We start from the raw sequence: 24,679 nt of genomic DNA on the forward strand, positions 1-24,679 counted from the left end.
TTGAACACCACGGCCGGACTAGAGGGAAATGCAAAGCGCGTCGTGACGCCCCGGTAGCCTTTTTCTCGGGGCGAGCGCGTGAGCGGGGAAAGCGGTGTAACAGCCAGGTGAGGCAAGCGCGCGTCGCAGAGCTATTTTTGGTTTGGATTAGCGTGATTCTGCGCGAGGCCGACGCTTTTACGATGCTTGGGCTAAGATCGCCACCTCGCGGTGTGTTAAGGCATGGACAAAATTGAACTTCTATTGAAAACGCGCCGCATGGTACAGACGTGTAACGCGTTGCAGGTACTAATTGCGGAGGCCACAGTAATGACGAATTTTTTACCTTACCGCTCCCAGAGGGCAACACCACCCCGTCGACCGGGAGAGTGGTAGATATAAAAGGCGCGTTTGTAAAGCCTCTCGAGTCTTCGACCGTGGCGCATTGGATAGCATGCCCGGCATCTGTTGCGGAACGAGCGGTCGTGAGTTCGATACCCGTTGACGGAACCCTTTTTAAAGACGATAGTCTTTCTTGGGGAACTTAAACGCAGAAATTTTGGTCTGTCTTTCTGTCTGTCTGTCTTTCTGTTTGTCGGCACGTCCATCGATTCAGCCACTCGGCCAAAGTTTAACCACTTGCACAGGGGCCAGCCGTCTTGAACTGGTATGGCTGTTCATACTTGTGAACGTTGTCGATCAAAAAGTAAATATCATGCACATCTGAGGTGCAACATCACAAGGTAAGTATTAGGTGGCGTGTTCCTTTAATAGAAACTGCATACATACGTAATTTTAAGGACCCTAGTTTCTTAAGCTGCGCTGAAAATGCATAAGAATGGAAGCTTGAGCGAGTTGGTATGCGTTCATCTTTGTTGAAACAGCGCTCACTAGACGACGACGAAGTAAAAGAAGGCACAGGACAGGCGCTGCCTGTCCTGTGCCTTCTTTTACTTCGTCGTCGTCTAGTGAGCGCTGTTTCAACAAAGCTGAAAATGCGACTGCGCTGAAATTTGCCTTCCTTCGTGCCCTTCGCACGAGCTCATTGTTGTGTTTCGGTTTCGGTTCTCTATTGCGCTGTACGAATGCCATGGGTTGGTGTTGAAAAACTTTAGTTTTGAGAAGGCCAAGAAGGTACAAACAAAATATTTAAAAAATGAAAAAGCAGCGTTGTGGGCTGCCTTCAGGCTGCCGGTTGTGGGCGCCGCTCTGGCGTTCCTGTTTTACCCAGGCGACGTGTAAATAAAAGAGTGTGTGGAGAGTACTCGTTGAGTGCGGACGTTTCTCTGCTTCAGCACTTCGCGCCAAACCGCGTTTTCGGGCTGGCTGGCGTCCCCGCCGGTCGCGTTGGTCACCGCCGGTCTTCGCCTGCTGCTGCGCCGGGACTACCAGCACGCAACACAGCACTCATGTTTCCCGACGTATTGCCAGATGGCGTCCATATCTCACACAGCGCCTCTTCTATCGTCTTTACACGACATTTGCAGCGAAGCACGCAGATACGCGGCCAATTTTTTTCTTTGCATCTGATCGTGTATATTTTTTCAACGTCATTTCGGTGACGGAAATACGTCACTGAAGTCTTGGTGGACCCCGGCATAAAACACTTTCGTGTTTAAAGGCTTAAAATAGACGAAAGACGAACATCAATCATAATTGGGAAAGAATATTATAAAACATCTACAAGCACCAGCACTTTATACTAGTCAACGACTTCAACGTAGACATTATGGGCCATAGGACCTAGATTTGTCGTGAACTCATAATGTCGCTTTATGTCACTCAATTTACAATATATGGGTCAACGCTAGGGCGACGTACTGTTACTCACCCGTAAGATACCCACAGTTCCTCCCACTCGTCATGATTCAGTTCGTGGAAGTGAGTGTTTTTTCTGTCTTGGGCGAACGGTGAGCCTGTGCTACCTCGATTTGAATGCCGTGGTGATCGCTCCCGAGAGTGCCTATGAGTCCTGTCCACGTTGCCTTTCGCACGCATCTAATGAACGTGAGGTCAGGATTAGTGTTCCTCGAAACGCTGTTGTCCACTTGTGTGGGTTGGAGCGAGTCATTCCCCAGCGTCAAGCCGTGTTGCTTTGCGGAGTCGAGATGAACGTGTACCGTTTCTTGGTCTTGTGGCAGCCTCAGGCTCCGTGTGGGACATTAATGTCTCCACTAAGACAAGCCGGTTGTCTTCAGCGCTCTTGGGAATGCTGCAGGCGAAGTGGTCGTACTAATATAGGTGCTTCTGTGGCGGGCTCTAGGGTTGGCTCTGTTCACTCTTCCAAATCGGGATTTTCCGCACCATGACGTCTTCGCTATCAGTGTCCTCAATTTTGTGAGCCAGTGCAGTTACTGTCTTTTTGACAGGAATCGCGGTACGGAAAATGTGCGCGAGAGTGTTGTAACGAGCGAGTTTTGTTTTTGTGTTGATTTCCGGATAATAGTTTCCTTGACAACACGGACGTATGCATTCAAGCACTGCCCGATTATAAACTGATGCGCAAAGTGTTCGTGTAACACAACACCACTATATCCTCCAGTGCGTCCGGGGAAAACGTCTTTAGCGTTCCCGCGGACGTCTTCAAGAGGAAATCTGGGAAAATGAACCACGTAAGCTTGGAGAGACATCTGCTGCTGAAATTGAAACAGATGTAGGGGAGAAAGAAGACGTGAAGTGTATAAATGCGGAAAACCGATTTAAACTATAGCGTGGCCTAAATAACGAGGCAGCCGGCAAATTGAGACATAATTATAGGTACCTGCCGGGTCACACCTCAAATTCGCGTGCCAAATTGCAAAGCGCCTCTTGATGTTTAAACGTCCATTTGAGGTAAGTACATGCGGGTACCGATTTTTCTCGCTCTGTTTACTGGGAGACTCGCTATTTACGCAAGGCTCTATCTGTATATACGTGCTACCTTAATAACGAACTTGCCTAAAAGTGACGTAGAAGTATTGCGTCACTCGTTCAATTTTTCGATTACATTTTCTGAGGCTCTCATTATAGTCATAATCGATTACTTTTATAGTGAAATGTATGTAATCACAAGCGTTTACTTCTTCCGTAACTGATACAGGTCTGAGTAATAGAATTTCATTACCATATTTATTTTTCACAGTTCTTGGTATGAACGTTTTTTAATTGCGTTGTATCTCTCGTGAGTCGTCTTCTTGTTATTCTTAGATCTTCAGTGACACCCTTATTCAATGGTACCCGTGGGGTCTGTAAGATATCCTGAAATAAATAAATACATACATACACAAAAATCTAAATAAAAAAAATGAACCAATAAACCTTCTTAGCCAACAATACATGCTGACTTGACTATCAATAAAATAAGTTCTAGGCCGCCCTATGTATATATATATATATATATATATATATATATATATATATATATATATATATATATATATATATATATATATTGAACGCAGAAAAACACAACAGATTATATTACGCGTGAATTCAGTGAAACGTTAGATATACTTCTTATTACATTGCTGACGCTTCTATATTGAAATAAGGGACAGTGCGGCGGACAGATTTCTAGGGGCGGTACACACAATGTATTCTTTGTGCTTAGAACAAGGTTTATTTATTCATTGTGTAAAAATCGCCGAATTTAAATACGAAATAGCGTTGCTGTTGTACACGTACCCTAGCTATGTTTTTACAAGTGTGCGTCTGCTTTAGGAAGATAAATAATCACTCGCAAACGAGGAAACAAATGAACTTGGCTGTTTTACCCACTAAGTGCATTTTAAATCCACATTGCGCATCAGGATGTTAAGAACTATCGTAATGAGCGTTTAGAGCAAGCAATGCCGATTCGTCTGCACAGATGCCTAGCTTGTTTGTTGTCACATACATTTCAAAATGTTTCTTTTACCTTTGCGTGATAATCGCAAGAAATATATTGCACGCAATCAATACTGTCCTTTATGACATATATTTTGCTGTTCATCGATGTTCTCTAACAGTGTACAGGTATGACATGGTTGCTTTGCGGGCATCTGCCAGTTTGTGGGCTTGTTCATGGGTAGGACACTTACGAATCTCACGCGCTATGTTTAAATATTTGTTTTTCTTACTAGTCTTTAGATGTAACTAAGTTGTGTTCTGGTTTCGTTATATTCGCGGTTCTGTTTTCCTTTTTATCTAAGTTCTGTATTGGCAGCATCGTCAATATTCTAGTTAGGACCATTTTGCGCATTTCCAAAAATTTGTTTTGCCAGTTCTGGCATTAGATTTTTTTTCCATTTGCAGTATAAGATATCCGGCAAAATGGCTAATAGAATTTTGTGCCGTAGCTTCGAAAATATATTCAGAGTGGAGAGACAACATTTCATTACGGTTCCATGGAGCAGCATATCCTCAGCTTAGAGCATTTGATGTGCTTCATAGGAGTTCTGCAATGTCGCTTGCACATTCCTCCAGCCAACAAGCACGCATTCTTCTTTCCTGCATCAGATGGAAACAAAAGAACAGTGCATTAGAAAAAAGGTCGAGGTGGTGAGATTATTATGAACAGTTGTTAGCATTACCATTTGTCAGTGAAGTAGACTGCGATAGTGCGTACACTGTCTTATTTTTCTCTCACTCGCTTTCGTCAGCATATTCTCCACTGATTCTGAAGAATTTCCTACTTAGAAAATTTGCTTAGCACGTTCCGAGAAATTCCCTATACGAAAAAAAGAATCTACATTCATGACGTTACCAATTCTTTAAAATGCAAAATAATATATAACGTTACCAAACTTAACGATTCAGGTATGAATATATATTTACTGACAACTTCAGGTGACACAGTATTCGCCTGTGCTGCGATGGTTACAGCGAACTGTTATTTGTTACGGTGTCAAAAACTTTGTAGCATGGGGGCATTCGCAAGTAACTAATAGTCTGTCAGGCAAGTATACCGCTCTTCCTTATATTAAGTTCTTTCGGATTATCTTATTTCGTTAACTCATTATGTAGTATGTAGAATGTGACCCACAGTGGTAGCTTAACATGTAAGGTGTCGCGCTGCAAAGCTCGAGGGCGCGGGTTGGGTTCCCGGCCATGGCGGCCGAATTCAGATGGGGTCGAAATGCAAAGACCACCCGTGCACTTAGAGCAATGAGCAGGTTAGAGAAGTCCAGGTGGTCGTAATTACAACCGAATGGAAAGTTGGGCTATTTGGAATACTTGCATCATTGAAGCAGCGCAAAAACATGAAGACGTAAAGACGACGTCGTGTCCACTCTGTTCTTTACGGCTTCGTGCTTTTGCGCTGCTTCAATAATAGTCGTAATAAATTCGCAGTTCCTCGTCACGACGTCCCTCAGAATTACATCTTGGTTTTGGCACGTAAAACCCCAGTAATTATAATACGATTGCTATTTAGAGTGTACCTAGGCCTGAATGTATATGTGTGGGAGAACTTGGTTAATGACGTGCTTCTGTTTGCACTGAAATTTGTAAAAGGCGAAAAGAATTAGGAACACATGCATGGCGACGTGCAGTGGTTGGGCGTGCCTGAATGCTCACGGCCCGGCTTCTCGTTAGTGAGGTCCTTTGCTTGGGAATGTAGGATCGTATGGCCTCTTACAGTGTGCTAATAACGTATTTTTCGCATGCATTTCGGGCAGAACCATCGTTGAAGGAGAGGGTGCGCCAGGCATATCCTAGCGGATCAAGATGACTTGCTCCAAGGTAGGGCAAGCGATGTGCCTTTTTCTAGGAAGCCACTGACCGCCGTCAGTCGTGGTGCGGGCTGGCTGTGGTGATTACTCTGCTGTCACCGTCATTAAAGCCAACGCATGACATGCAGCACTACCCCCCCCCCCCCCCCAACTGCTGCTGTTGGCGGCACCGCTGTTCGAAGTAACGTTAAAGACCTGCTTTGCCCTTCCTAACTAGTGCAGCGCAGAAAGCAAAGAGACGAAGATCAAACACGAAGCGAAAGTGTTATGCTCTGGCTATCAGCAAACATTTTTCATACAATCCGCATCAGCATTTTACACAGACTTGGCCAAGCTGCTACTCCCACGCGCTCACTATGCCCAAAAGCTTTCATATCCTTATCCTACAAACGACCATAACGCACTAAGATACCTCTTAACGTATCCGCTACGCAGCCAAGAAGGCAGCTTCATTGTCATTAGGGCCGGTGAAGGCTCGCCTACGCACATATTTTCAATCATACAGGGCGTTCCAGCTATCACGCAGCACGACTGAAAAAGAAGAGGAACGTCGATACGCGAGGCACGCCTAGTGCATATAGTTCCCATAATGATGTAGTAGCCACTACGAAGTGTTCCTTTATAAAGGTCTAGTTCTTTAGCCCTAATTATGTTTATAACTCGACAAGTACTCAACTAATCAATAAAATGTCAATGAGGAATGTGTAGGGATGCTCAAATGACATCTAACTGCGCTGCCGTCTGCATAGTAATTACGTGCTCATTTTTTCCGTCTGAGAAAGAAAGCCCACGAAATATAAAAATTAACATGTGACTGTGGTCCCAACCACAAAAAGGGGGAGCGTAGTCATAACTTGCTACCTCACAGTGAGCCTGTTTAAGGGTGCTGCGTCTGACGCACGCTCCACTCTAGTCACATGTCAATTTTGAGATTTCGCGGGCTTTCTCTATTAGCCAAAAAAGTGAGCACGCAATAATGAGGTTGTTGAAAATAGCGCAGTAAGATGTCATTTGAACATGCCTACGAATGTATCATTGACATTTTAATCATTAGGTAACTATTTGTCGAGTTATAAAAACCTCGGTGATACGAATCTCGCGGAGTGACCAAAAATATTCGTATCATCCGAAATTCGTATCACCATAAAACATGGAAAATTAGTATGCGACAAAAGAAAGTTGGCATGCGCTTTGATTCAGTGTTTCTCAGGGCCGCAGCGACGCCATGAACAGCTCTGAATGATTGCCAGTAAAGTTTTTTGACGTCAACGATCATACTTGTACTGGTAAATATACGGTTCATGCGCGCGTGTGTACTTAATGAACCAGATTTGTTGTGATCCGTGACCCCTAGTAGCTCCTTCCTAATCTTACTACGCTTTTCTGCATGACAACAGAGTACCGCTGCGAAAGTGACTTAAGAAGCACTTTGCACGCGATAGATGAAGGAAAGCAAGTTTTAGAATCACTGTCCTTTGATGCTGTTATTTTCTTCTCGCGGTGGTGTTGGGGGTGCTTTTCGGGAGCTTTATAACCGTGCCCGCACAATAGGTAGGTTTGCTCAAAATTCGGCAGTCTCCCGTGCAAATTGGAGTGTTGGCAGGTGTGCGCGTATGTTGCGAGGCCTAGCTTCATCGCCAAGACCGTCCGCTTTGTCTCTTGGGGTCTTCGTCCACCTCTCATGGCACTTTCATGACGGACCCACACCCCAAGTTTCAGTGGACATGGCTTGCATCGACGTGACCGGGACTTGTTAACACAGTACAAAGACGCTGCTGCCGCAAGCAGAGCAGCACGCGTCAACGTGTCGGGGAAAAAATAATAAACGCGACGTCTACGTCATCTGTAATCTAAACGCAAAGGCGCGTGAAGGCCTTCAAGATTCGCGCGCACTATCTCAGAGGCAACGACGCACCGTTGATGGTCGCGCAGCGCGCATGCCCGCGCCCGCGCGTCACAGCCGCGCCTTCCACGACAGCGCGGAGCACCTGTTCGCACCTGTGCGCTAGCGTACGTTCGTATCAAACGTCGTGGGGGGAAAATCGGTTCGCAACAACCGTACTGCAATACATTACAGGCTAATGGGCCTTGGCCGGGACCATGCACAGAAAAGTTCGTATCACCCCGAAATTCGTACGAGCCGTGGTCGTATCACCGAGGTTTTACTGTAGACATAATTAGGAATAATTAACTAAGCTTCATTAACAAAAATGATTAGTGGCTACAACAGTATACTGGAAACAATATGCACTAGGTGGACATCGCGTAACGAGGTTTCTCTTTTTTTAAAATCATGCTGCGTGATAGCTGCGTCGCCCTGTATATATTTTCTGGAACTACGCTTCACAGCTGTGCCTAATACAATGACCGGCCATAGACGAGAGGGTCGCTTCTGTGATTCTGTTTAGGTGATTGGTGAGGCGTTTGTTCAGGGCTCTTCCTGTCTGCACAATGCGTACGCGGTAAAAGAAAAAGGGATAATTCTCCACGTTGCTCATGCAAGAGATGTGTCTCAAGCTTGGCAGTGCAACGCTGCTTATCTTGAGTTTGCGGGGTTCACAGCAGGGATGTTGGCTTTCAAAGAAATAGCGTAACTGCACTGACACGATGGCGCTGATATTGTTAACTGTACTTGTTTGTACGTTGGTGGTTGCTTCATTGTATACTGCATTGTTGTTTTTACACGAAATCGCTTTATGCCGGCGCCCAACGAAATTTCGCTGACGTCACTTCCGCAATGACAGTGACGCCGGAAAATTGCATGCGAACAGATAGCAAACAAAAACTCAGAAAAAGTTTACGTTTACGTGGTTGACCTGGGAGCCAAAACAATTGCCTATTGTTCTGCGACGGTAAGTGCCGGACAGTCTACCCACTGTGCTACCGGCATACGTGCGCGAAGGTTCATAAACGAGTCTTATTTCTCTCACGCAATCTCCCCGCTCACTGCGCTCTTAGTCGGCAGGGACGGTACCATCGTCCACATGCGGCACCCCGAATCTCGGAGGCCATGTCATGACACTAACTAACGCCGATAATGAGCGTTTCGGTAGTTCAGTAGCGAGGCTCTTGGTGGAATTCGGTGTAGGCGGTGAATCGATTCAATGACGACGTAGTTACGTGGTTTGCTTTTCGTGAATGTAATCAAGTGAATGTAAACGCTGCCTAATTCCTCGACGAGCCGCCGTATGTGGCGACTCGTCGACGAATTAGGCAGCGTTTACATCCACTTAATTACATTCACGTAATAATATTGGGAGATATCAACATTAACCTCTTGGGTACTACTTCACCTAATTCTGGTCATTATTCTAGTACGTTTCATAGCTATGGGTACGAATGTTTGATTACTCTCCCTACGCGCTGTCCTACCAATAATGATGGCACCTTGATTGATCATGCATTATCAAACTTATTTGACCAACCGGATGCAGTAATTGTCAATACTGATATTACTGATCATTACCCTATCGTACTACGCTTTTAAAATCAATCGTCTTTAAGGAACGCTACTTATTACAAATTCACACTTGACAAACAAATGCTCATTGATACCCTATCTAAAACTGACTGGTCGGAAGTTTTGTCATGCAATGATCCTCAAAAATCCTTTCACAGATTTTAGCTACGATTTCATCGTATTTCAACTCCCATACTCACAAACAAAAATGCAGAAAAAAGATAGCATCACCTCAAAACCCATGGCTTATAGATGGCCTTTTGACAGCTATGCGGTCTCTAGAACACTTTTATACAAAAAAAAAACATTTCAATACTAAGTTACTAGCCCGTTATAAGAAATTTTCAAATTCGCTTTCGGCTCTGCTGAGGAGTGCGAAGAGAAATTATAACGAAATAAAGCTTGCTCAATGTGGTAATAATGCTAAGAAGAAATGGGTAATTGTAAATTCGTATCTTAACCGCAGCAACCAGTATGCTATATCGAGAATTGTTCATAACAACATGATATACAGCAATGCGCTACATATTGCTAATGCCTTTTCTGATGCCTTCTTTATTAATGCCTCTGGGTCCGCTTCATGTTGTAAAATGTCTTTACACCGCCTACCTCACTCATTTTTCCTTTTTCCGACTACTCCTGATGAAGTAATTTCGATAATTAAGGCCCCTAAAGCCACGAGTGCTGGCCTTGATAATATGAAAGCTGACCACATTAAAATAATTGCAGAACATATTGCTCACGTTCTTTCATCTATCATCAACCTCGTTCTTAAATCGGGTGTTTTCCCTCGTGAACTCAAACGCGGTCGCGTCGTACCTGTTTTCAAAAAAGGTGATCGTGCACTGTTACAGAATTATAGACTCATTTGGGTTCTCCCATTTTTAAATAAAATTATCGAAAAAATAATCGAGAAGCGGATTACAAAATATTTAAATAAATTCAATATTCTTTCCCCCTATCAGTTCGGTTTTCGCTCCGGATTTTCAACAAATCTAGCTCTTATAACACTTACCGATTACCTTAAAAAGGCGATTTATCCAGGTGAATTTGCAGCATCCTTATTCATAGACCTGTCTAAGGCCTTCGACACTATTAATCACCCCATTCTTTTCGCAAAACTCGAAGCTATTGATATAACAGGTCCGCCTTTGCTCCTTATCCGCAGTTATTTAGAGAATAGAACACAAGTCGTTGATATATCTGGATCTTATTCTAAAGAAGCAACTACTAACATAGGTGTACCGCAGGGGTCTATATTAGGTCCTCTTCTCTTCTTAATTTATACTAAAGATTTGCCGACTAGCCTCTCCTCATCCAAGTGTATTCTATATGCTGACGACATGACGATATTTAATTCTAACCACTCCATATCCACGCTAACATGTAAGCTAAATGAAGATCTTTTGAAAATCTGCACGTGGTGTGAACATAACAAGCTGCAAATAACCATAATAAGACCAATTTCGTCATCTATACTTCGCATCAACGTTCTTTTGATCCTTCTCAATTCATTTTTATCATCAATCAAATCATCTCCCCAGCTGATCATGGTACATTTTTAGGGGTGGAACTTGATCGCCACCTTAAATTTCATCTTCATGTGTCTAATGTGAAAAAAAAACAAATGGCTTATGGTATACGCGTTCTTATGAAAACTCGATTTCATTTCTCTTTTTCTATTCTCATATCGCTTTATTATGCTTTCGTTCATTCACATATTAACTACAGCATTCAATCATGGGGCAACACGTACAACAGTCGCCTGACATCACTACAAGCCATTCAAAACCGAGCTATTCATCTAATAACGTTTTGATCACGTTGTGTTAACGCCAGCCAATTACTGCATTCTCATAACATTTTAGGTGTGCCCGATCTTCATAAATATAACCTCGCCATTCTTGTTTATAAGGCACTACAAAATAATATTCCTGTTTCCATAATGCCAAAGACATTCCTCGTTAATACTAATAATACTAGATTTGCAAGTAACAATAATTTTATTTTACCCATCGTTCGCACCAACTACGGCAAGCAGACTTTACATTTTGCAGCGCTTGCTTTTTGGAATTCACTACCATCTCCTTTAAAATTATAAATGCTCATAGGTTTCGATGCGAACTCAAGCACTTTCTGTTAGATTCGCCTAACTCTGGTTCTTCACTGCTCTAGGTGTTTTTTTTTGTAATGCATTTTGTCTCTTTTCTTATCTTCCCGAACTTTTGTATCCTTTTCCGAGACTTTCTGTTATTTGCTTATTGCACTTTTTTAATATCTTGTATACTGCATTACTGTTTATTCATTTTGAAAATATCACCCACCCTGTCCTCCTAACTCTGATTGACCAGCTCACATTGACTAGGCCTGTATTTTGTTCAATGCATTGGTAACTCTGGTTTTGGGTTAGTTCTTTCTTGCATAAAATTAGCTTTTGTCGGCAATAAATCTACGTATTGCCATTTTTATTGTATTATTTACCATGTTATCGTGCACAGCAGGTCCCATTTCAGTTTGTAACTACGGGACCTCCTCCTGTGTCTACTTATATACAACGATGTCGATGTGCGAATGACACGCATGCGAACGCTTTGGCGAAAGACACGCAAGCGGGATTGGAGGCCTTCGCACGTTCAGGGCTCGAGCTACGATGTCGCCCTCTCGCGTTGCTGAAGCTGGGCACGTTGCAACCCAACTGGAGCTGGACCGAAATGATCGTACCTTCGTCGAAGCAGCAACCGGCCAGTAGGACGCCGCTCACCCACACTATCTCGCGCGACAAATGAAAGGTATTCCTCCACCCGAATTTCTTCAATGATGTTGATGAGGTGATAAACGACCATGCTGCGGGGATTGGTCATGGTCATTGAAGTTAGTGGTTGTGATGGAGAGGCTCCACCAGGCGTCAACATGGGTACATCTACGTCAAACCGTGACATATCGACCAAATACTGATAAAAATATATAAAGGCGTCCACTTTCACCTCTAACGCCGCACCGTGCGGCCAGCTCTTCGCGAAGCGCCTCTCGCGGACGCTTGGGATACTAGCGCGCAAGCGCAGTAGCAGCTGTTGGTGGGGCCTTCGCGGCGTCACCTGCTGAAGCGCGGCGGCTCCGCTAATTGCTGTTTTGCGGGGAAGCTTACTTCGCTCTTGCTATGCGTATGCAAATCGAGAATCTGGCACGGTTCTCGAGAAGCGCAGCGACTGCGCCTTGTTCCTTCCAGCTTTTGCTCCTAGTGTTTTCTTTCTTTTCTGGATGCGATCTCGCAAATAATAATCCTTTGCCCGCGCATTAGTAAAATCTCCAAGCCACACCGGAACTGCAAAACTAGCAGACGACGCCCCAAGCGCCCGTGACAGGCGCTCCGCGGAGCTCTGGCCGCACAGGGCGGTGTTCAGGTAGAAGTGCACGCACCTGTACAAGTTATTCTTCTTGTGCAAAAAACCGTATTTCACTTTCGTGTTATACCGATCTCCATGACAGAGGAATCAACCGCACATTATTTATATACTGGTGCATATAAAACAGATCGCAGCACTTATTCCCTAAAGAAAAGGCATACAGTTGTTCCAGTACACTCATTCCAGTACACCCATTCACTCATTTATCGCCAACAAGCAAAATATATATGTAGGAGGAGCAGCACAATGAAAACTTGGGCGAGAGGGTTTTGATTCGTAATTGAAATTCGTGAGGAAACTACGGCTAACGAAATATGGAATTATGGCTAACAGGAACACAACAGCTTTTTCATTGATATGCCTTTCGCCCCCAGTCTATGCACTCCAAGAAATGCAATGAGGGAGGATGCCAGCCCCTATTCCAAAAGAACGGTGGTGTTTTACAGAAGCAATAGAAAATCTCAGACGGATATTACAAAACCGTTTCATATCATCCGGGAGGGAATGGGCGGGGCTCCTGGGCGCATTAGCCGTGCTTCGATTAGTTTACAAGGAGCAGAGATAGCGTTTCTTCGTGAGGTGCTGTTTAAGGTTTCTAGTTTCTTTTTCGTCATGGCGAGGTTAGTCGGGGTTAAACGTTTTATCAATACGTGTTTTGTGAACAAATATGACACTTCTTAGTAGCGCGTAGTGTTGTTTAACGTCTTTGTATTGTAGTAGTTTCCTCGCGGCTTTTGAGGAGAAGCCGGTACGCGCTGGCAGAACGTTGGCCTCTGGTGATGAGGGTGAGGGTCCGTCATCGTTTGGAGTCACGCTCAGACGTAAAAGACGCCACTAAAGGAGTTACATGAAAAAGAAAATTGGCATCTTTCAGCATTTAGCCTAATGTTGCAAGGAACTTCGTACGATTTTCTCAGAAAGGAGGTAAATGCATTCTGCTGCTTCCCTGGTCTTTGGCAGCTCGCGGCCGCTCTCATCTTCGTGTACAAGAGCACAAGAGGTACACGAATGCGATTGCGGCGAGAGTCAGCTTACCTCTTCGAGTTTCTTCAAAGCGGCTTTCGTTCAAATGTACATTAGAGTCTGTCAACCTGGGACCTAAACAGAACCTCTCAGAACAACAGGTGCAGAGCAAAGTGCAGGACAACCACGGCTGGAATAAGCGAACCAACAAGCCGGCCACGAACGACTTCGATAGTCTTGAAAACGAAGCTTCACTGTGCGTGCGTTTCAAAAGGCCGCGTTGAATCTGGTGCCATTTTTTTAGTTTCGACACTTCTACATTACTTCAATTTCGCATTGCCATTGAGATCACAGAATATAAAGAGACTACCTGGGGTCCTATATTTCAATATACTGAGATCATTGTTTCCTCGTCAACATAGATCGCTCATTCATCCATATTCTGTGTTTACCAAAGCACTTAAGGTCGCTAAGTTCATCGAGGTCTCAAAAATTAACAAAAAACTAGGCGAAATTCGAAGTAGTTGGCATTTTAGGTTAATGCTTGTTAGTTAATGTGGGGCTGTTTTCAATGCATGCAAAACAGAAGTAGAAAAAAAACAAATTACCAGAGAACGCAAGACAACTGATTATTGAAGGTTTTATCAGCGCGACTTTGAATTTGTGCGCACATCCCACCGGGAGCTTGCCCTAGGAACTAATTCTAATGCGATACCCAGGAAGCTCAATACTTGAACACGAAAATGTTGTCTTATACCAGTGTCCACCAAGACTTCAATGAGATTATTTCTGTCACGGATATGACATCGGTAAAATGCACATGAACAGATGACAAAAGCTATAAGAAAATGATTCTTTGATTTGGCAGTCGAAGCCACGATCTCTCGGTCGCAGACAATAGGTACAGGTGCTCTACTGACTGCAATAGCGGCGAACACGCATGAGGCTTCACAAACGCGCCTGTATCAGACCTTCTTCCTTTCACAATGATCCTGGTTAGCGGGAGGCGGTGTCGCCACCTGGGACCGGTGAAGCTAAGTACTGCATCAAGACACTAACTAGCGCCGACAGGGAGCGTTTTGGTAGTTTGGGCGCAACGGACGCTTTGGGTGCACCAAGAGAGACACCAGAGGGAAGCGAAAGGCCTTCCTGCGTTCATGGCTCATTCTACGAATTCTGTCTCTCGCGTTTCTGAAGCGATGTGTGGTACGTGCATGAGCGCAGCCGTGCATTACCCTATTACTGGGGAGCGCACACATTCGCCCCTCTCTCGTCAATTCACTAAGCTGTGAATGAGTGCATACCGAGTACCAGTGTTATGTGTTCATTGATGCCATCTTTGCGCGGGATTCCGCATGTATTGTGTCCGTGTGAATGCTAACTACTTCAGCTACCACAAACGTTAGTCATGATCTTCGGGATAGAGATGTGCCACCAGGCGTCAGTGTGAGTGCATGTACGTACAACTTTGCTGTAGCTGCCAAACGCCAACAGACATTGCTCCGGCTGTCATGCATCAGTAACCTACAAACAATCAACTGTCCTCCTCTGAAGACACTTCTCAGTTTCCCGTTATACCACTTCCTATGTCGGAGGGACCAGTCATTTTATTCACATTTTTTTTCAGTCATTGAATGTGCTCCACCAGTACAATAAATGCAACCTGCCACGTGTCTACCGTTGCTCATAGATTGTACAATAAATTAACATGTTCTTTCCTTTGGTTTTTATTTTTCGTCTGTTGTTATTACACAAAGAGCTATTTTAGTGCAATGTCATTTTTCAATAAGGTTATTGTTCATCATACGGTGGCATGTTCACAGTGCTAAGGTAAACACAAATATATGTAAGGCTCTATATTCATGTATACCGCTTCACAAGGTAAATGTTAGTGAATTATAGTAAAAAATAAGAAAAACTGACCCAGGTTGCAGCAAACGGAACCTAATCCACAGGCACTGCGAGCCGCCCAATACTTTGCCATGCATTGATTAAATGGCATGCATCCGTATCCAGTAGTATGACATGTCCCTTTTTTGAATGCCTCTGAAAAAGCCAATCACATTACTTCTACACAGACATTCTCAATAATTAAATGTTTTAGAGTACCCTCGAGATCGTCAGCTAGCAGCAACAATAGCCCACAATAATCTTAGTGGGCAATATTTCCGTGGCTCTTGCTACGTGGTAATGGTATATTGACGGAACTGAATACTAAATTACACTCTAAAAAAAGAAAGGGGAGCGAGAATGGAGCAAAGAGCTCTGTTCCTCCTTCGGAGCCGCGACTTTCTCCTCTTGCGGCAAGCGCCAAGGGAGAAACTTTTCTCCTCAACCACGTGACTTGCGCGCGCGCGCATGCGCACGCCGAGTTAAATCGTGATTCCGTTGATTCCGTGCTGCGGAGAGCAGATGCCCTTTCGCGCTCACTCGGCAGCCTCAGACCAGACTATCCAGTGCTACCGATCTCGGCCAGTAGCGTGCAATTACTTGTACCTAGGATTGATGCGAGCAACACACGAGTGACGTTCATTCTTTTTGTTCTATGTGTTGAGTAACGTGTGTCGCGTTTTTTTTTCTTTTTTTTTTCTTTATAGGCTCGGCGTGTGCGCGATGCGCCGCATACTTCCGTGTGTCTCGTGTTGTTTGTATACGTTTGCGCACGATCTGCTTGTCATAAATACAGTAAGTCCCGCTTCACAAAACAGTCTTGTTTTAATGAACACCTTAAACTGTACACCAATAATTCAATTTTTTTCGGCGTTAACATTCTTGGCTAGAGCACGCGTTTTTAGTTTCACACAGCACTTATAACACTTATCAATACAACAAGCAACATAAAGACGCATGAATGTTAATTTTTACAACATTTTAGCAAACGTGATACCACTGGACAGTGCATGCGTGAAAGTACGATAACATATAATTCCTGGAGTTTCACGTGTCGAAACCACCATATGATTATGAGGCACGCCGTAGTGTGGGACTACGGATTAATTTCGATCAACTAGGGTTCTTTAACGTGCACCCGAACATAAGCACATGGGTGTTCTTTGCCTTTCGCCCCTATTGAAATGTGGCCGCCGTGGCCGCATTTTAACGTTAACCTGCATCATAATTGCACATATCTGAAAAATAGGTCAATGACTTCTGTCAATTAAGCCAAAATTCTAAATCACATGCGTTTTGGAATACACATGCCATCACTGAAAATTAGGACGGACTTATGCACGCGTGCAATATGCATCTCTCGTTCTCAGGATTTTGCTTTGGCGTGCGAAACTCAGCACAAAATGCGCTTCTAATGACAGCTGTGCACAGTGGGTAATCCCTAACACTCTCACTCACCTTTGTGAAAAGAGTATTCCAAATCTAACGCAAGACAAACCACCGCCACAACGACAACTACACAGCTGTCGCACAATGACCACAATTTCACACGCCAGGCGAATACCGTGACGTAACAGTAGCAGAGCAGCATAAAGGTACAGCGTACTGAAATATTACAGAACACGTAGTGTGAGTAGCGTTCTTTTCCATAATTCTCGCGGTGTAGCGCCACTTTCTCTACTCAAGTAATCGAGGTGCCGCGACGCCAAGAGCCACTGACATCGCTGTGGAAAGACCACCGTCCGGTGCGAGGCCATCTTGTCTTGTTTCTTCGCACGACCCGCGTTGTAACGTACGTATACACAAATGAGACGGCCGCACCGCATCAGAAGCATTGTCATTGAAGGGCTAGCAGTTGAACGAATCCATGACCCATCGTCATACTTGTGGTCAACGTATAAATAGAATGTGAAGAGATGTCAACGCCAAACCACTCAAGGAAGTCGACGCGACGAAGGCGACAGAATCTGAACTGCATGTTGCCGATGTTGCGCCCTCCCACAGTAACTATTGAAAATAAAGAAATCAGAGAGAGAAATTTCATCTGTGGCCGCTGTCGGAAGATGGCGCTACTTCAAAATGTCGTCGGAATGGTATGAACGGCTCTCAATATGGTCGTTTTCGCACTAACTTAATCAACTCTGTAATTATATTGTTCATTATTATGCGACTTTAGATTAATTGGTGCGCTTGGCTAAGCCATAGCTACTATTTAATAATGTCGGCGTATATTGTGACGCAGCCATGAAATCGTAAAGAGTTGAAGAAAAATGGCGCATCTCTGTGCTACCATGGTCCACTATAATTCAGTGACTATATAAGGGCCAGCGCTTCATAGAGTGGTATGTGCAAGGAGGTTAAACAAAAGAATGCTGGAGTGGCGACTAGACTATTGCGCAAGAGTGAAGCCGTGCCCACCACAAGATGGCGGCTGCGCCCGCCATCTTAGTAGGGGCACGATAACCCATCGGCGTTTGGCGAAGGAAAGCGAGCGTTTTCGTCGCACGCCAGACGAGTTTAATATGGCAACTTTTAGGGGTCAGATACTGCTCCATGTGTGTCTTTGTGTTACTAGTTTTCGCAAATAAGCCTCAATGTCATGGCAAATTTTATTAGAGATCAACCATCAATACTGCTCTAGAAGGGTTACTTTTGTCGGCAACAACGATCTTTTATTTTATAATTAACGTAGTGTTTACACTAACCGATCAAAGCCACTTGATCTTTAAGTAAGCACCACCAGAAAAGAGCATGTTTCCGAGCTTTTTGGTGGGCAAAAGCTGGCTTCACTATTGCTGGCAAGGCGTTGCGAGAGCTTCCACTCCAGAATTTGGGTATGTGTAACCGTTTGTACGTATGCGTCTGTAGTGAATTGTTCGTGTTGTAGGTTTTATACATGCGATTGAATTGTGTATGTATTGAATTCAATGTGCGTACTATGTGTCTGTCTAGTGAACGTGTGCGTATTAATAAAAGCTGTGTCAACTTTCCGGTGTCCTTGAGTAATCTATGAATGGGCCTACCTCCCCGAAATGCCGTGTGCAGTATCAACGTATGCCGTCTCAGTCAGAAACAACTTTTTTGATTAGTATTGGTTAATCCCTCTAGATGGCGCCAGCTACCACCTACTTCAAGGCCGTGGCACTCTCACAGCTCCACCTATGAAGTTGAACATATATCTATCGAAACTATGCTCTGCTGCGGCGGGACTGTTTTGATGCTACAGAATGTACATTTTCGAGGCACAAACGCGTGGATAACGTCGCTACACCGTGTGACGCTTCGACAAATAAAGACAGCAAGCCTAACGTACAGTCTCCGGGTGAGAGCCCCTTTGCAGTATCCGTCTCTTTTAAAGTGAACGCCGTCTCGCTGGCCGAGCGAAACGTACGAGTTCCGTCGTTCTGTTTCTCGAGGTTTTCATCACTACAGGTTTGTCTGCTTGATTTTATTGTCATAGCGTTCGATATTTAGCTCAACGGGACCGTTTTTTGTGATTGCCAGTGCCGCATACTCTTTATCAGTCCAGAATCGATGCACTCGCTAGGCCTAAATCTATTGCTCGCTTCACTGGCTTGGCGTCAGCCATCTTGATTTTGACGGTTTCTCCATTGAAAAGGGAGGAACGGTTTCTCCATTTGAAGACGAACATTGGGGACATCGCCGTTTCTCCCTTAAAGGAGAGAGGGTCACTCCATTTTTTAAAGAGTGTAGAGAGAAACAGCGCGCGCAACAAGTTTTAGTATGAAAAAAACGCAACAATTTCGAAAGTTTAACTTAGGAAAACCACGATATTATTATGAGGCTCACCATAATGCAGGACGCCGGATAATTTCAGCCACCTTGACTCCTTTAGCATGGATTGATATCGTATAGTGCATGGGTCTTAGTATTTCATCCACATCGAAATGCGAGCACTGGGGCCGGAATTGAATGCGCGCAGTTTCTCATATTTATTTATTGGGAAATGACATGAAAACTTCTGCCATAATTGGAGCAAACAATTCCAAGATCACACAGCACTACATGTTCAAGGCAATAATTCTGATTAATTTTGAAAACAGCAGTTCCTAACTTCTTCATCCAACTCCTGCAACGTAACTGTAGATGCCGGCATTGTGTCCTCCCTGCCGCAAATAATGATAAACGGCTTCGTTGCGCCAATCAATATAGTATTGTTCGAAACACACATTCGAGGGCCGCTTACAACGCCAAACGTAGTTCGAATCTCGAAGAAAGTAGAAACGCGACAGGAGCGACTGGCGGAAGTAAACGTCTACAAGCATCACAGCGCCAAGGAACGCCTGGCCAGGGCATCGGTCACATCGAATTCGCCTGGTGAGCCCGTGTGGAGCCTTTTATTCTTTCATAACATACGCGAAATCTCGGTAGGGTCGCTAGAAGCGCTCTCACACTAAAAAGAGGCATCGTCTCGATTCCGTGGTAGGAAAGAATGCTGAAACTAAAGCTACATAGTTTAGCCTTTCTAAATAGCACAGGGGAAATAAAAAAAATTGCACCATCTCCCACTAAAGGGAACCATGTGGGGATCCGAAGGAGCGCATAGGTCGACTTAAGGTTCCGTTCATTACGGGCACCTTGCCCGATGTTAACGCGTCCTTGCATGTGGAGCACACCGTGAATTCACTGTAGTTGCTGCTGCTGTTACTCGTCGCGAACTCTTGTTGGAGCACTCCACGCGGGTTCCTCGCGCGTCTGCAGAATCTCGTTCCGCGATGCCATCACGTGATTACTGAGAGTGTAAATGGGAGATGCCACAGCGTCTTACCCAGTCCCTTACACAGGCCCGAACGCGCTAGAGCGTGCCAGCACACGTGGTTTTGTCTGCGTTACGCGAAGATAGGACAGCATACGGCAGCCCGGGCCCCTGAAGTGCTCTGCACGTATCATCATCAAGGCGGTCGAAGAACAAGACGCAGAAGACTTCTCCTTGACGCGAGCGCGCGCTCAATATGTTACAGATGGCTATGGAAGGTTTTAGAAAGGGGACGGTCGTCAATGGAACTACAGACAAAGCCCAGCGCAAATGCTGCTTCGCATGTAAAAAAAGAAAAGAGAGAGAAATGCAATGGACGTAAGATCAGGGGCAGCGCCGCAATGTTCATAACTTGCAGTAGGGGCGAGTGATACGGCTTCATCTGGTGGCGTTAACAATGTCAGGGAATCGTGGTCTACGAGAGTTGTATGAGGTTTCCGCTGAAACAACTTTGTAGTGGGCTTCACCTAGGCGATGCTGAACTACGTAGAGTTCAAAAGAGCCGCATGATAATTATCCTAAGAAACCACGTTGACATATAGGGGTCCAAACCCATGCGTGATCAACCGGCTTGAATGTTATGGCTGCGCTCAAAGGCTGTATTTGTAAGCATCCTCACACTGTCGAGAGAAAATTCTATCCGCACAAGCATTCGCGTTTCTTCGGCACGCTGAGATACGACGTCTTTATCTGGGTGGTCATTTCATATTCATTCGCTTGGAGGATCACGTTTATCATTGTGGTGATATCGAGGCCATAAACCGAGTTGTGTGGTTCTTGCTTCGTGCGTTGTGGGTTCGCTGAACGAGACCGTAAACGAGATGAACAAGTGTAAACCCAGAGGTTTCGTGGAGAGAAGTGGCATAGGAAAGAATGACGCATGCGAGCGCTTCGTCCTAATTTTTGTGATCCCTAGAGACGTGTATATAGAAAGAAAGCCTGGTATCGTATGCTGCTGCGTACTAGCATTTTTATATGGAGCGTACGCAGTGGTAGCACACACGTAAGGTGTATGCTACCACTCGTTTGCATGATGCCACGAAGGACGTGCGCTGTGTATGCTCTGCCACGGTTCATGATGACGCCATCTGATGCAGCATAGCGGAGGACGACATTTTTGACGAAGAGGTTAAACACATGCAAATGAATATCTGGCTGAATGGCCTGGAATTCCAAGTATTGAATCAAGTACCACACTTACCCAAAAATATGTCGAGCACGAGTAGATGTCGACCTCTATATGTGGTGCTATTCCAGAAAAAAAAAATATTCGAATATACTTTGACCTGTATCTTTTGAGGAATCCATTACGTTTCAGATTCTAGCGAACAACAGCGTGGCCTTTGAGATCTGCGGCCGTATTCTGAGGTGGCTGCGAGAGGCGACACTCGCCAAATTGTAGCCTTTGGTGCGCGATGATTGGCTATTGAGCAAAACCGGAGAAGTGATGGTGTCATATGGTATTTCCGTCGACGTCACGCTGCACGGCGGTGCTCTTGACTGAACTAAACCTAACACACCTCATCATCACCTGGTGGTGGCAATTTTCTTGCATTTAAGTGGCATAGATGGTAGCTCCGAAAATTCAGTGCTTTGTTGTTGCGCTTTAGAGAATTGCACAAGTAACGTTGAAAGGGCTTTCAACGCCTCTTATCTTTGAAGTCGCCAGAACCAAGCCACTTCATAGAAGCCAGTACACTGGAAAATCGCGACACTCGGGTCCCTCTGCGCTGATTAAGTGCGCTCATTCTTGCGTTGTGAGATGTTCTATATTGCCAAGGGCCAGTGCAATGATGACGTTGTGGCAAAGCAGTGGATTCAGTGGACTTGTCAGAATATATGTCACGCAAGGCGACCCTATCGCCGTTCGCGATCATCTCAGAATGTGGTCACTGTATTTGCTATTCGAAGAAGGTACTTGCGGCGTATCTAACGCACTTAGCGGAAGCTAAAGCTTTCGAAATTGGTGTATCTTCATAGATATCGCGTTCGTGTGAACTCGTCATCATCTGAGGTTTTCCTATGCTTCCCCCGGTCTGACAAAAACTCTGCACCGCAGAGTGTTCTCAGCACTGCTGAAAAGAGAGTTAAATATCGGACGACCGTTCAATCCCGCGAAGGGAGTTGCTAGCACTCTCTTACAGCTGTCAGTATATGTTATACGCAAAAAAACTGCGAGGCAATATTTTTTAGTTGGTCGGTAGTATTGCGCAGCCCAAGACTGCGTGTGGTTTGCACATGCAATAGCGCTTTCATGCGCGATTTCCCGTCGGTCCTAAATTCACAGTCTTACGTGTAAGCATAAATAGGTAATTAAATATGAAGTGTGGAATTTACAAGGTCACATTTTATGCCGTTAGCGAAAAAGCGATGAGCTTAAAGGTGCCATGACGTGTTCACCCAACAATTTGCCTGAGATGACCAATCGAAATTGGCAACCTTGATTGGCTATAACCTATCACTATAAGGCTCAAAATAACAAACAGTACATCTTCTGAGTGAAGCGCTGGTGCTTTGCAGATAAGTTCCCAAAACTGTATGAGTTGGCCTTACGTGAAAAAGAAGTGCCTGATATGCATTCGAGATGACAATTTGACAGGTTTCACTCGAGTAGCCGAAGCACTCGCCTTTGCACCAAGTTCACGGCAAGACTCAACGTCAGTCACTCTTTGCACAGGCGAATAACCGTACTCGCGCGACGACGGCTAGGACGTAGCGTTCCAGCGTGGCAGTTCCTTCACAAAGTGAGAGCGCTTGAAGCGTGACAACATGAAGAAGCGTTATGGACAAGTAAGAATATGCACACGCCATGTAAGATAATCTGTTTGTGAAAAGACGCGGCGCACTCTTACTGAGACTTTGAAGATGTCAGGTGCTTCGTTTTATATCACACATAAATTCAAATCGCGAAAGAGGCCCATGCAAAAAGCCTCTAGCGAACAGCAACGCGTGAACTCAAGAAAAAGTACCCGTGGCTTGCTGCACGGATGGGGTAACCCGTGAACCATGAATAGGAAAGCCCGTGCAACACCAGTGGACTGCAGTCGGCGTTGCCTACGACTAAACATGTTTACCATGGTCAAGTTTTACCGTAGTTAATGCTGCATGCGTAAGTTTATGAGAACTCCGAGAATTTACAAAAACGCACCGACGTTACTTGTCTGATTTTGCAATTAAGGAAGATATTCTACTCACCTGCAACATTTGAAGCAAAAGACCCAGCGAGAAGTAAAAATATCAATACCATGACCGGAAAGAAAATCCGATTTTCTGTTTTGCTGGCAGATTAAAATTGTGGCCGAAAATCTATTGCCAGAATCCTTTGGTTGGTTTTAGGATCTTTGCTGTAACATATCACTATGCATTTTCAGACCTATTATCAGTAAGAAAAGTTGTCATAATTTCCATGCTGGGGAGCAGACAAAGCGAATGAAAGATTTGTTCAATGCACAGTGTTGAGTCTTATAATACAAACGAAGAAAAAAACAGAGGCCATGAATTCTTTAAAAAAGAGCGTAGAAGAGATATCTCGACTTCATTGTAGAGTAAACTGCAGCAGCAGACTAACCATTCTACGCTCTTCTTGCTTATTGTTCTTCATTGTATTTTAAACGTAACTGGCTATTGCAATTACTCCCTTTGACGTTACACAGGGAACCGCAGATTATGTTGTTATCCTTTGCGTCGCTACCAAAAGCGGCGAAGAGGCGATTTTGCCTGTTCTCATTGTGTTTTGTCCATCATTTTGGGATGTGCGTACGCTCTTAGTTCTTGCAACGTGTCTAGCAGGACAATATAAACACACACACACACATTACAGCAGGCACTTCAGCACTGTACCTAGATACTTGCTCAATGACTGCAACGGGTATGAAACGTAGCCTTACTCACTGATAATTTCAAGCGCTAAAATACACAACATAAACGTGAAACGATTCCAGGCACATTTGCATACGGTTTACAGGTTCTGCTATTTGCCGAGTTAAATAAAGGCTCTATTGATTTTAATATAATAGGCACCGGTGGCTGCCAGATTCTGTAAATAGCTTAGCTTTGTTTTTAAGGTTTGGGAATCGGTCTTCTTGAATAAGAATAGGCATGTAAAAGTGATAATGTACACGTCATTTGTACCGGGCGCTACATTGTCCATTGTTCTTACACTGGTATAATTTTCTGTCCCGTTTTCGAGCTGGCTTTTTCTTTGGCATCGCGATGCATTTTCTTGAGGCTTCGTTTTAACAATTATGGTGTTGTCCAACAAATATAGCAAGCATTTTACGTTGGTTAGGACCCCATTATGTATTTCTTATGTGAACGATGGGGTGTAATGGACGTCTACACCTGTAGCGTGTTAAACGAAGTAAATGTGTTGGCATCGCCGTGCTTTTCCTTTTGGAATGCAACCTGAGCATTTCTATATTGTGGCACATTAAATCATAATGTACACTTCAATGATATTACCATTTCATGATTATCTATACTAAGGAATACCTCCAGGTATGGAACAAATTAAAAG

General features: G+C 44.4%; 1 protein-coding gene across 3 annotated transcripts; it reads right to left on the reverse strand.

The window, feature by feature from the left end:
* Nucleotides 1-3,068: 3,068 nt before the first annotated feature.
* Nucleotides 3,069-24,134, reverse strand: LOC119383670 (uncharacterized). 3 transcript variants are annotated; one of them, XR_005181698.1, is made up of 4 exons: nucleotides 24,055-24,134; nucleotides 15,420-15,542; nucleotides 4,338-4,446; nucleotides 3,069-3,216 (listed from the first exon to the last, which is right to left on the reverse strand). XR_005181698.1 is itself a non-coding variant. In XM_037651948.2 (4 exons), exons 1-4 carry the CDS (start codon nucleotides 23,408-23,410, stop codon nucleotides 3,186-3,188), a joined length of 303 nt encoding a protein of 100 aa, XP_037507876.1. In that variant the 5' UTR covers nucleotides 23,411-23,603; the 3' UTR covers nucleotides 3,069-3,185. The 3 variants fall into 3 exon arrangements, 2 of the variants coding, with proteins under 2 accessions (XP_037507876.1, XP_037507875.1); XM_037651948.2 differs by lacking the exon at nucleotides 24,055-24,134 and adding an exon at nucleotides 23,359-23,603 and having other exon boundaries at nucleotides 3,069-3,204; XM_037651947.2 differs by lacking the exon at nucleotides 24,055-24,134 and adding an exon at nucleotides 23,359-23,601.
* Nucleotides 24,135-24,679: the final 545 nt, after the last annotated feature.

This window comes from Rhipicephalus sanguineus, chromosome 2, assembly GCF_013339695.2.
Source record: "Rhipicephalus sanguineus isolate Rsan-2018 chromosome 2, BIME_Rsan_1.4, whole genome shotgun sequence".
In the NCBI taxonomy this organism is placed as follows: domain Eukaryota; kingdom Metazoa; phylum Arthropoda; class Arachnida; order Ixodida; family Ixodidae; genus Rhipicephalus; species Rhipicephalus sanguineus.